The following is a 12,369-nucleotide window of genomic DNA, read 5'->3' as shown; positions in this document are numbered from 1 at the left end:
GTGAGACCTCTATGCAGTAAATGGAACTTGTAGGCAATGGATAAATGTCATTATAGACAACTATGGTTGTGCAGACATCAGCCAAGATTTAAGAATGTGTCTGTGCCTAAAATCTGTTTAAAAATTGGAGAAAATTTGCACAATTTGGAGCAACTTGGGTTTCAACACTTTTTTCTGACCTGCTTGAAAGGGGGTTTAGTGGGAGGAATGGAATGGTGCTTCGCAAAAAAAGAAGGAAGAGGACCTAAAATGTGCCATTTTGACTCCCTGAGAGAGATTACTTTTCTAGGCATTTAAAGCACTTTCAATTCAAGTAGAATGGATTTGTGCCCAAACCGAAATCTCATGGTCGATTCAAACAAATCTCCAGAGTTAGATAAAAATGTATTTCGCTGCTCTATATCTATCATCCAGCCTGAGCCCCTATGATAAATCTGGTGCAGCTAAATTCACCTTATTTATAGGATTAGTAAATAATAGAATAATAATAAAATGTATTTATATAGCGTCACAATATTCTGCATCGCTTTACAAATTCATAGGTTTCATGTACAAAGCAAAACTAACTGGCTAATATGCAACTGAAACACTAGGAGTCAGGGCCCTGCTCACAAGAGCTTACAATCTATGAGGAATTAGGGGTGACACATAGGGTAGTTGATTAAGATAAGCTGGATTTGAGCCATTATTGAACTGACAGGAGCGGTGCCGGCCGATCTGCTTTAGGTTTGGGACTACTAGAGGATCGAGTTCAGGCCAGAGGAGTTGGTGTGGAAGAGGTTTAGTCGGGGAATAGTCAGTTTAGGTAGCTTGATAAGCCTGCCTGAAAAGATGTATTTTTAAGGCATGTTTGAAGGTGGAGAAGTTGTGAATTGACCTAGTATTCTGGGGCAGAGTATTCCAGAGAGTAGGTGCAACTCGGGAAAAGTCTTGAAGACGGGAGTGAGAGGTAAGAATTATGGAGGTTATTAATCTTAGGTCGCTAACAGAACAGAGAGCACGAGTCGGGTGGTATATGGAGATGAGGGAGGAGATCTGGACCTTTTTGCTTTTAGTATGCCAGTATGTCATCAGAGTTAAGAAAATATTTTAAAATTTCCCCTATTTCCTGCTCAGTCTCCAAAATGCATCTTTATTCCCTAACATGTAAAATCAATTCTATTACCATTATATCACCAAGATGGCTTTGCACAATAGTTGTTCGTCAGGCAGGTCGATCTGACCCCATCATTAATCTGCCTTCTCAGCTTGCCCAATCATGTGCGAGTCCTGAAAGAGATCAATTTCCCCCAAAGGATCAGACAGCTGGAATCCAAAAGCTCAATCTCTGCCTCTCCTGCCATCTGCCATCAGGAGAGAGTAGGAAAGCCCCTATACATATTAGATAGTTGTCTAGTCCTGTCAAAATTGGTAGGTTTTATGAATATGCATTGGATGTAAATGGCTTGTCTTCTTTCTAAGGAAAAATTCTTGAGACAAACCACATGGCTAAAGGAGTGTTGGACTCATATAAAGTAATGTCTATGTACAGGGAACTGCATCCGGATCCATTAAATGGAATGGGGCAATGCTGTAATTGTCTGCACAGCTATATGCATGGCAGGGGAAACTTAAAAGGTGCTATTCATTCTCAGGATTGTGGTGTCCCAGCTTTTGGACCTTCTTCGGTCATGAAGTTATGCCATATCATAGCAATACTGTGTTGTGCTGCATTTAAATGCAGCACAACACAGTGCATGTTAAACCTAAAGCTAGGATATGAAACTTTTCATAGGTGCAGCACTATCACAGTTAAAATCTAATATCTTTACATTGCGAGTTTATTGGAATATGAGAGCCTACATGATTGGAGCATCCATAGTACTCGTACCTCTGCCTGGCTAGACTAAGGAAAGCAATATAATAATAGCAAAGACTAAGGAAAGGCCAGATTCAAAAAAATTCTAAACATTGACCCAAGGGTGTATGTACCATGGAGTCATCTTGCAGCTGCTAAAGAGCAGTGATGGCCAGTTTGCAGTGTTCGCCTTCATCGGGCTGTTCTCGGAACTGCCTGCTCCTGGTGACCGCATGTGTTTCAGAGCGGCTCGCGGCGCAGGCACAGGTAAGGACTTACCTCTGCATCGCCAGACTTGGGAGTGAAGATGGCAGATCGCATGTGTTCGTCGGCGATTACTGCGAACTGGCAATCACTGCTAAAGAGCCTTTGAGATAGAAGGTCCACCCTAGGTTGGCTTGATCTCTTCTCTATTAGATTGAGAACCTGCACACAGTTTCCTTCCCAGTAGCCCCTGAAATGTTAGCAATGAAGGGAGAGAGGAATTGTGTCAATGATAGCACATTGTGGTTGAAAGATATAACAATACCTATAATGACATGGTGGAAAGTATGTGGTGGCATGAGTCAACATTAAAAGGGGGCCCAATCAGAGCCCTTTCTTCTCTATGTAACATTGACAACACCAATGACCATTAATACATTATTTGGGGATGATCATGGTTGTGGCTAATGTTTTTACAAATGTGTTCATTTTTATCAATAGAACATTTTCTGAATTTGTATGTCAGACCCATTGGTCAATAAAAACCTATATAGAAAAGAATAGCTATTTGCTATAGCTTTATCGTAAACATGTAGGCATATCAATGGGGAGAGTGGGGATAAGCTGCTGCCAAACACTGTTCTGGAAGCAGCCTATCCCTTAAGAAAACAAAGGAGGTTCAGAAGAGATGTGCCATGTGGCCTCTGAGGCTTGAGATTGGTTTCAGCAGTCTCATGATCAAGAATGGGACATTAACACTTTTTAGCCATGGCATTGAAATCGAGGGAGTCTCATAAGATGACTTTTTTTATTCATTTTTTTTTTACACATGCTTCTGTCTGTCATTCATGATTGTGCTATGCCAGAAGACCCATTTAAGTCTCCAACCTTTGTACACAATAATAATTTATGTTTAAAGACGATACATTCCTGTGTGGCAAGATCCTTCTGCTTGTGTTATGTCAAGTGAAAGAGATCCACCCATTATAATCAACTAGAGTGTAGAAAGGGCAGTCAAGCCAGTGTTCCTTCCAACCAGCTTCTGAGTCATCTTACCACTTCACAACATTGACGACAAATTGCATTACAGTTATTATTCAGAGAATGTATATTTTTCAAGGATTCAAAAGGCTATGCTCCAAAAGTGGACAGCTTCAGTCCCCGTGGAGCAAATAATCGAAAGAGCACATTTTCTAGCTAGATATGAGTAAATCAAAGGGTGAGTTTCCAATTAACGAGTTATAGTTCCTCCATAGGAGACAATGTAATCTGAAGTAAACATCATTATTTCACTATTGTCCTATATGGGAAAATGCAATTATGAAATAGGGAAATCAGTCCATTACAATACTCCAGTGGTGCAATTAGTTTTCTGTTTCCACCTCTCTAGTTTTTTATTCTTCTTTAAAATAAAATAAAAAAGAAGGAAGTAGAAGACTCCATCCACTTTGTGGTAGCCAAGTAGTGTGAAAGGATCAGGTACATTTTATAATACTTCTGTAATTTTATGTGGAAGAGTGACCATTGGACATTTGTGGGCTTTAGAATGCAGGTGTGGCTGGTGCCTCTACACCCCTTATAGCTGTTTACCCCCAAATACTTAGTACCAGAGCAGGAGCCAATGAGCCACTCTGTCTCGGTCAAGGTATTGAAGGAAAACCTAGCCACCAACTCAACCCATTCATTATTCATTGCATTAAAATTGAAATATTTTACTAATGTATCCCAGAAACGATGTATTCCCGTTATATAGTTTGCTGTGACCCACATCTGTAATCGTTATATGCAACCAGCCTTCAAATTACCATTTCCATCTTCATAGTCATTATATCCAGTCATAATTATCTTATTACTAATAATGTGCTTAATTTCATTTCAGATACATTTGAAGCTTTCATCATTTTTTCAATCCGTCATGAGATAAGACGGATTGACCTTCATAAAAGGGATTACAGCCTATTAGTGCCTGGTTTAAGGAACACTATTGCATTGGACTTCCATTTTAATCAGAGTTTGCTTTACTGGACCGATGTTGTGGAGGATAAAATATACAGAGGTCGATTGTCAGAGACATCAGGTAAGTGTGAATGGGGGATGTTATAATTCTATAGCATCAAAACGAATGGAAGATCATTAATGTCCATTGATGTCTTTACTGCTATTTATTGACTGAAGTGATGAATGAGGATGTTATGTTTGAGGGTTTCATATTGAATTGTTCGTAAGGGTCATAACCAAGAAAATAATATAGAGCATTTTAATATACAATATATAGACATCATATATAATGATAGTAATGATAGTATTCTTAGTATAATGATAGTATGATAGTATTCTTGTCAACAATCCACTTAGATTAAAGAGTATTATTATATTATCTATAAATGTATGCCTCCTCCCTCCACACTGATACTTTGCTGGCCGCACTGTGCAGCATAGCAGCCAGCGAAGTATCCGCTTTATAAGACACACAGCCATTTTCCCCCCACTTTTTGGGGGGAAAAAGTGCGTCTTATAAAGCGAAAAATACGGTATGTTTAAATTAAGTTTAGCCTCTATTTCTGAAAAAGTTTGTGACAGGATTTAAACTTACAGCTTCTGCATCACAGCCTAGAACTTTAACCACTACACTATATAGCTGCATAGCTGATCTCTTGAATAGAAAAAAAAAGAGAGACTTCTACTGTATAGGTCTCAGTAGAAGTACAGTACAGAAGTATAGAGATTGGCTATGCATCTATATAGTTTTGTGGTTAAAATTCTGGGCTATAATCCAGAAGCTATGAGTTCAAATCCTGTCACAAACTTTTTCTAAAATAGAGGTTAAATTGGATTTATATATTTATTTTTATTTTTATTGTAATTGTAAAAAAGTATGGCCCAAAATAAATGTGTACCGTAATTGCTAAATATATAGCCTATTTTGTGTCACATGTGTGAATAAAGACAGTTTTTTTTTTTTTTTTTACAAAAAGAGTGCTGCGTTGATTTTTCATGGATATATATATATATATTTATTCATACTTCTGATATATATGAATGCATAATATGTGGGAAACTACTACAGATGTTTTAGCCATAATATATTTACATATATTATAATATATTATATATTCTAAATATATAACAATATGTGTGAATATATTATGGCTAAAATATATATATATATATATATATATATATATATATATATATATATTACGTTTCACCTCTATTTCTGAAATAGTTTGTGACAGGATTTTAACTCACAGCTCAGTGTCTACATTACAGCCCAGAACTTTAACCACTACACTATATAGCTGCATAACCAGTCACAAAACAGTAAAATATGAGACTCTTACTGTATAGATCTCAGTAGAAGCACAGTACAGTAGAAGTCTACAGGCTAAATTAGATTTAAATACACTGGGTGTCCCTAAGCACTGACTCCATATATGGACATAGCTATATATGGAGTCAGAGCAGGGACTCCTAAGTCGAACTAGAGTCCCGACACCCTCCCCTCTTCAGAGCATGGACTTCCATTGTGCTCGGGTGAGCAGTAGAACACCCGAGCATCGCAAAGTGTTCTACCTGATCACTTTGGTGCTCGATCAACACTATCTCGCTGTTTAATTTGGGTGAGATAATGAGCTTGATGGAGTTTCCTTGATTGGACAGACAAGGATTTATTGCATTTGAAAGACTAAGCAGGATTCAGCTGCTTCAGACTGTGCTTTGATTTGCTGCTATAATAAAGGCAGAGAGAGCTGCTGAATTAACCATTAAAATAATGATGAATTAAAAACTATGATCACCTTTGCAACCAATGTGTGCACTGATTTTAAATGAAAACAATAAAGATCATTTGGAAATATTCTTCTCTAAAAAGGTTATTCACAGATTTAATAAAATAAAAATATCTGGAAATATGTTGTTATTTTAACTGTGTCAACTTAAAAAAACAAATACATAATGCTTTGCATTTTAATGTACACCTTTTTCTCTTTTTACTCACAGTACCTGTAGCACTTCTGTCTTCCCTGTTGGTGGACAGCAGCAGCTCATTACAAGATATCGTCAAGCACTTTTCAATCTCTCATGTTGCAGATGCAGCTGAATGCAATGGTGAAGCAGGAAGCAGGAAGCCTGTACTCTCCCCAGCAGGAGTGTTGTAGTGACATCATTGCACTGGCTGGGCTGAGTAGGAGAGAGCACAGGCCAGGGATCATCCCCTTGCCAGTGTGTGCTCCTGCTGAGCTCAGCAGGTGCAATGACCGTGCTGCATTGTGCCTGCTGCTGGGGAGAGCTTGATGTGTTTCGTTAATCAGGGGAACTACAGGGTCTTTGATATTGTCAGTAAAGCACTAAAAGGACAAGCACTACTATAAAGGGGAATGAAGGGGGAAGTGCTACTGTAAGGAGGCATTTAGGGGGCAGCACTAATGTAACGGGGCACTAACGGGACAGCAATACTGTTAGGGTGCACTAAGTGGGCATATCTACTGTATTTGGGCACTAAGCGGACATTTTATTGTGTTAAGGCACTAAGGGGGAATTCTATTGTCGTAACGCTAGGGGAAATAACTACTGTGTGAGAGCATTGAGAATGCATTATACCGTGTGGAGGCACTAATGGGCATCATTACTTTGAAGGGGACATTCGGGGGGGCATTCTATTGTGTTTGGACACTAATGGGGTATCTCTGCTGTAAAGGGGGCACTAAGGGAGCATTCTACTGTGAAGGGGGCACTAAGGTGGAATAACTAATGTGTGGAGCACTGAAGGGGTATAAATACTATGTGGGGGCTCAAAGGTAGATTGAGTGTATAAATAAACTCCAGGCAGAGTTAGAGGTGTGAGAGTGCAAAAAAGAAAATAGTTCTCCCTCCTTGGGCTTTTCAAAAGTTGGAAGATATGCACTGCCTGCTGTGTGTAAGTACTGGTAGGCAAGGCCGTAATGGCCAATAAACACAGCAGCACAGCAGCTGGACTCAGGCTTGAAATGACAGTAAAGGGCCTGAGTGACTTGGGTGGTCTTGACTAGCGGATGGGTAGGTTGTGGAAAAGTTGTCATTTGGGGAGATGGTTAAAAATGTGCCATGGGGCCCATCCTTTTTTAGTAATACCCCTGGTTGGCTGCAAAACTATTATGCCCTTCAAAAGCTGCTGATTTCAGCTGAGGTTGGGTGTCTGGACTTCTAATTTTGAGAGGGTGGGGTTATGGTCTCCAGTCTGAGCAGATACCCAACAGGCCTCTGTAGCTTTTGATGCAACTGCCTGACATGATCCAGAAAGGCCCTTGAAAAGTTGCTCAATATATTTTGAATATTTACATAGTAAAATCTTGTTAAAATTAGAATTAAGCCTCAAATATGAATTTAGCACTTCAAAACACAACTCAATTATTTTTTGTCTTTTAAAGTGCAAATTATCTTTCATGCACATAATTTTTCTAATTTTGATTGGAAATAACATGTATTTTTCTTGTTAATTCCATTTCCATTTCTTCAAAGATAAATATCTCAGGTTAACTAATGGCAATACACATTGCCGTATTCCACATAAAGCAGAGCTTAAAAGTCTGTGAAGTCTTTAGATTTAAAGAAACCCGGCCACTACTTATAATCCTATCCGGCTAAAAGTTACTTGCACATATACAGTCTTGCTCTTCTTAGTCAAAGTGTGTTCCACTTTTCTGAATTACGGATGTAGTAGAGGTAACACTCTAAATGCATTAAGCAAACACCTTAGATTGTTTTTCAATGGCTTTTGTCTCAAGATAACGCGATGAGTTAAGAAATTGAGTTAAGAACTTGAGTGCTAACCCTGCTACATCTGTATATTTTTGAGTCTGAGCCCAACAGCCATGTTTTCCTTACCAAACAGTTTAAACTTATTTTGCTTAGTAAGGTTTCCTCTTTTTAACACTTCATCTTTTCTAGGTTTACATTTCTGTACTAATCTATTTGGAGCTAATTTGTTCAACTACAGAGCTTCAAAACCTTAGCATAGACAAATTTAAAAGACAAATTTCTAACTGCCACCACTAGAGGGAGCTTATGGAGGGTTGTCCAGATTTGTTTTTTATATATATGTTTACTTGCTCCCTGCCGCTCTGTTCTAACTCTGTGGCTCATAGGCTGTCTTCATGGCACTTTATGTCCCCATCTGTCAACTTCCACATGTATGGAGTCACGTGCGCTGTTCCAGCTAGTGACTGGCCTCAACGGTGACGTGCACCCAAATGGCATGCGATCCAGCAGTGATGTGCCGCTTGGGTTCACATAACCACTAAGGTGGCAGGTTATTGGCTACAGCTGCGGACATGACCCTGTTTGTGCAGAAATGGACAGGTGGGGATTGGAAGTTGGATCGGAAGCCTAGGAGCCACAGAGTAAGAGCAGTCAGGAAGTTGGTGTAGATCTATTCATAGGTATTGCTGGGAAGGGTAATTTAAAAAAGATATCCAGAACAAACTCTTTAACCCCTTAAGGACTCAGCCCTATTTCACCTTAAGGACTTGGCAATTTTTTGCAAATCTGACCAGTGTCACTTTAAGTGCTCATAACTTTAAAACGCTTTGACTTACCCAGGCCGTTCTGAGATTGTTTTTTCGTCACATATTGTACTTCATGACACTGCTAAAATTGGGTCAAAAAAGTTCATTTTTTTACATAAATTGCAGAAACACCCCATATGTGGTCGTAAACTACTGTTTGGCCGAACGGCAGGACATAGAAGAAGGGGAACGTCATATGGTTTTTGGAAGGCTGATTTTGCTGGACTGGTTTATTTACACCATGTACCCTTTCAAGCCCCCTGATGCACCCCTAGAGTAGAAACTCCATAAAAGCGACCCCATCTAGGAAACTACGGGATAAGGGGGTTGTTGTTTTTGGACTATTTTAGGGGTAAATATGATTTTTGGTTGATCTATATTACTCTTTTTTGAGGCATTGTAACAAAAAAATTTAATTCTAAAATTGTTTCTACATTCGCTATTTAGTTTTGTGGAACACCTAAAGGGTTAACATAGTTTGTAAAGTAACTTTTGAATACCTTGAGGGGTGTAGTTTCTTAGATGGGGTTACTTTTTGGGAGTTTCTAGTCTAGGCTACATCAGGGGGGGCTTCTAATGGGACATGGTGTCAAAAAAAAAAAACTGTCCATCAAAATCTGCCTTCCAGAAACCGTATGGAGTTCCCTTCGTTCTATGCCCTGCCGTGCGGCTATATAGCCATTTACGACCACATATGGGGTTTTCTGCAAACTACAGAATCGGGGCAATAAATATTGAGTTTTGTTTGGCTGTTAACCCTTGCTTTATTACCGGCAAAAAGGATTCAAATGGAAATTTTGCCCAAAAATTGTTGCTTTGGCACCGTTTTTTTATATTTTTAACACCGTTCATCCGAGGCGTTTGTTCAAAAGTTATTTTTATAGCGACGACTTTTACGCACGCGACGATGCCCAATATGTATGGCTCTCAGACTTTGGAGACACTAAGCAGGCATCCTAAAACTGCGGCCCACCAGATGTTGTAAAACTACAATTCCCACCATGCCCTGCTGATGGCTGTAGGTTTTTCTGGGCATGCGGGGAGTTATAGTTTTACAACATCTGGAGGGCCGCAGTTTGAGGATGCCTGCACTAAAACTAATATTTTTTGGGGAAAAAAATATTGTTTTCGTGTCTCCAAAGGCTGAGAGCCATAGTTTTTTATGTTCTCTAGTGGACTGTTGGGGATTATAAAAATTTAGTACTCCATGGAAGTGTGATACTCCCTGAAGCAATCGATAACGCAGAGGCCTGGATGATCGGGGCACGTGTCGCACTGAGTGGTGGTGTCCTTCCGTATCCCCCTCCTACGACACACTCTGCACTTTTTTTGGGTTCGTCCCTTCTTTCCAGTATGGGGGACCACACCTGGAAAGTGTTGGCCAGGGACGATCCGGGCACCTCCAATTCCCGAGGTACTCCGGCCTGCTCTTTCCCGGTCCGAAAATATCAGGGCCTTGAGGACTGCCTCATAGAACTGGAGGAATGTCCCTGTGCTGCCAGCGCTTCGGGATAGTACAAAAGAGTTGTACATGGCAACCTGCACCAAGTAGACTGCAACTTTTTTGTACCATGCCCGGGTTTTGCGCATGGCGTTATATGGCTTGAGGACTTGATCAGAGAGATCAACTCCTCCCATATACCGATTGTAGTCGACGATACAATCGGGCTTGAGGACCGTTGCCGTGGTATCTCGCACAGAGACTGGGGTGGTGCTGTCACCATGGATTGTGGACAGCATAAGGACATCCTTCTTGTCCTTATACCTGACCAGCAACAGGTTTCCACTGGTAAGTGCACGGGTCTCACCCCTGGGGATAGGTACCTGGAGGGGGTAGGCAGGGAGGCCGCGTTGATTTTTCCGCACGGTCCCACAAGCGAACCTGGATCTGGCGGCAAGGGACCTGAACAAGGGAATGCTGGTGAAGAGGGGATTTTTGCTTCTTGGAAAATGGAGATTTATGTATATCTCCGTTTTCCATCCCTTCTATTCTATTCCTAGCAAATTGCCTTTGTTTCCCATACAACCCGAATATCCTGTGTATAATTACACCTCTTCCAGTCCTTCATATTCCCCAGGAACAACACACAACCCTCGCAGATACTTATATATAAAAATAGTTTACTGATAACATAGAGATGACAAAGCAATGGACAATATACATAGAGATACAGATAACACAATACATAGAGGACACCACTAGAGTTGAGCGAACACCTGGATGTTCGGGTTCGAGAAGTTCGGCCGAACATCCCGGAAATGTTCGGGTTCGGGATCCGAACCCGATCCGAACTTCGTCCCGAACCCGAACCCCATTGAAGTCAATGGGGACCCGAACTTTTCGGCACTAAAAAGGCTGTAAAACAGCCCAGGAAAGAGCTAGAGGGCTGCAAAAGGCAGCAACATGTAGGTAAATCCCCTGCAAACAAATGTGGATAGGGAAATGAATTAAAATAAAAATTAAATAAATAAAAATTAACCAAAATCAATTGGAGAGAGGTTCCATAGCAGAGAATCTGGCTTCCCGTCACCCACCACTGGAACAGTCCATTCTCAGATATTTAGGCCCCGGCACCCAGGCAGAGGAGAGAGGTCCCGTAACAGAGAATCTGTCTTCATGTCAGCAGAGAATTAGTCTGCATGTCATAGCAGAGAATGAGGCTTCACGTCAGCCACCACTGCAACAGTCCATTGGCATATATTTAGGCCCAGCACACACACAGGCAGAGGAGAGAGGTCCCGTAACAGAGAATCTGGCTTCATGTCAGCAGAGAATCAGTCTGCATGTCATAGCAGAGAATCAGGCTTCACGTCAGCCACCACTGCAACAGTCCATTGTCATAAATTTAGGCCCAGCACCCAGGCAGAGGAGAGAGGTCCCGTAACAGAGAATCTGGCTTCATGTCAGCAGAGAATCAGTCTTCATATCATAGCAGAGAATCAGGCTTCACGTCACCCACCACTGTAAGAGTCAATTTTCATAAATTTAGGCCCAGAACCCAGGCAGAGGAGAAAGGTCCCGTAACAGACAATCTGGCTTCATGTCAGCAGAGAATCAGTCTTCATATCATAGCAGAGAATCAGGCTTCACGTCACCCACCACTGTAAGAGTCAATTTTCATAAATTTAGGCCCAGAACCCAGGCAGAGGAGAAAGGTCCCGTAACAGACAATCTGGCTTCATGTCAGCAGAGAATCAGTCTTCATATCATAGCAGAGAATCAGGCTTCACGTCACCCACCACTGTAAGAGTCAATTTTCATAAATTTAGGCCCAGAACCCAGGCAGAGGAGAAAGGTCCCGTAACAGACAATCTGGCTTCATGTCAGCAGAGAATCAGTCTTCATATCATAGCAGAGAATCAGGCTTCACGTCACCCACCACTGTAAGAGTCAATTTTCATAAATTTAGGCCCAGAACCCAGGTAGAGGAGAAAGGTCCCGTAACAGACAATCTGGCTTCATGACAGCAGAGAATCAGTCTGCATGTCATAGCAGAGAATCAGGCTTCACGTCAGCCACCACTGCAACAGTCCATTGTCATAAATTTAGGCCCAGCACCCAGGCAGAGGAGAGAGGTCCCGTAACAGACAATCTGGCTTCATGTCAGCAGAGAATTAGTCTGCATGTCATAGCAGAGAATCAGGCTTCATGTCAGCCACCACTGCAACAGTCCATTGGCATATATTTAGGCCTAGCACACAGGCAGAGGAGAGGTTCATTCAACTTTGGGTAGCATCGCAATATAATGGTAAAATGAAAATAAAAATAGGATTGAATGAGGAAGT

At 41.0% G+C, this 12,369-nt stretch overlaps 1 protein-coding gene across 1 annotated transcript in view; it reads left to right on the top strand.

The window, feature by feature from the left end:
• The window catches only part of LRP1B (LDL receptor related protein 1B), a 1,294,122-nt gene that overhangs the window by 710,005 nt on the left and 571,748 nt on the right, over positions 1-12,369 (top strand). Inside the window, 1 exon segment of the mRNA XM_044303104.1 lies at positions 3,921-4,118. Within this exon segment, the coding sequence (XP_044159039.1) occupies positions 3,921-4,118 (198 nt within the window).

Source organism: Bufo gargarizans, chromosome 8, assembly GCF_014858855.1.
Source record: "Bufo gargarizans isolate SCDJY-AF-19 chromosome 8, ASM1485885v1, whole genome shotgun sequence".
In the NCBI taxonomy this organism is placed as follows: domain Eukaryota; kingdom Metazoa; phylum Chordata; class Amphibia; order Anura; family Bufonidae; genus Bufo; species Bufo gargarizans.
Note: the sequence above shows the minus strand (reverse complement) of the source record. Positions and strands in the feature narration are given on the sequence as shown.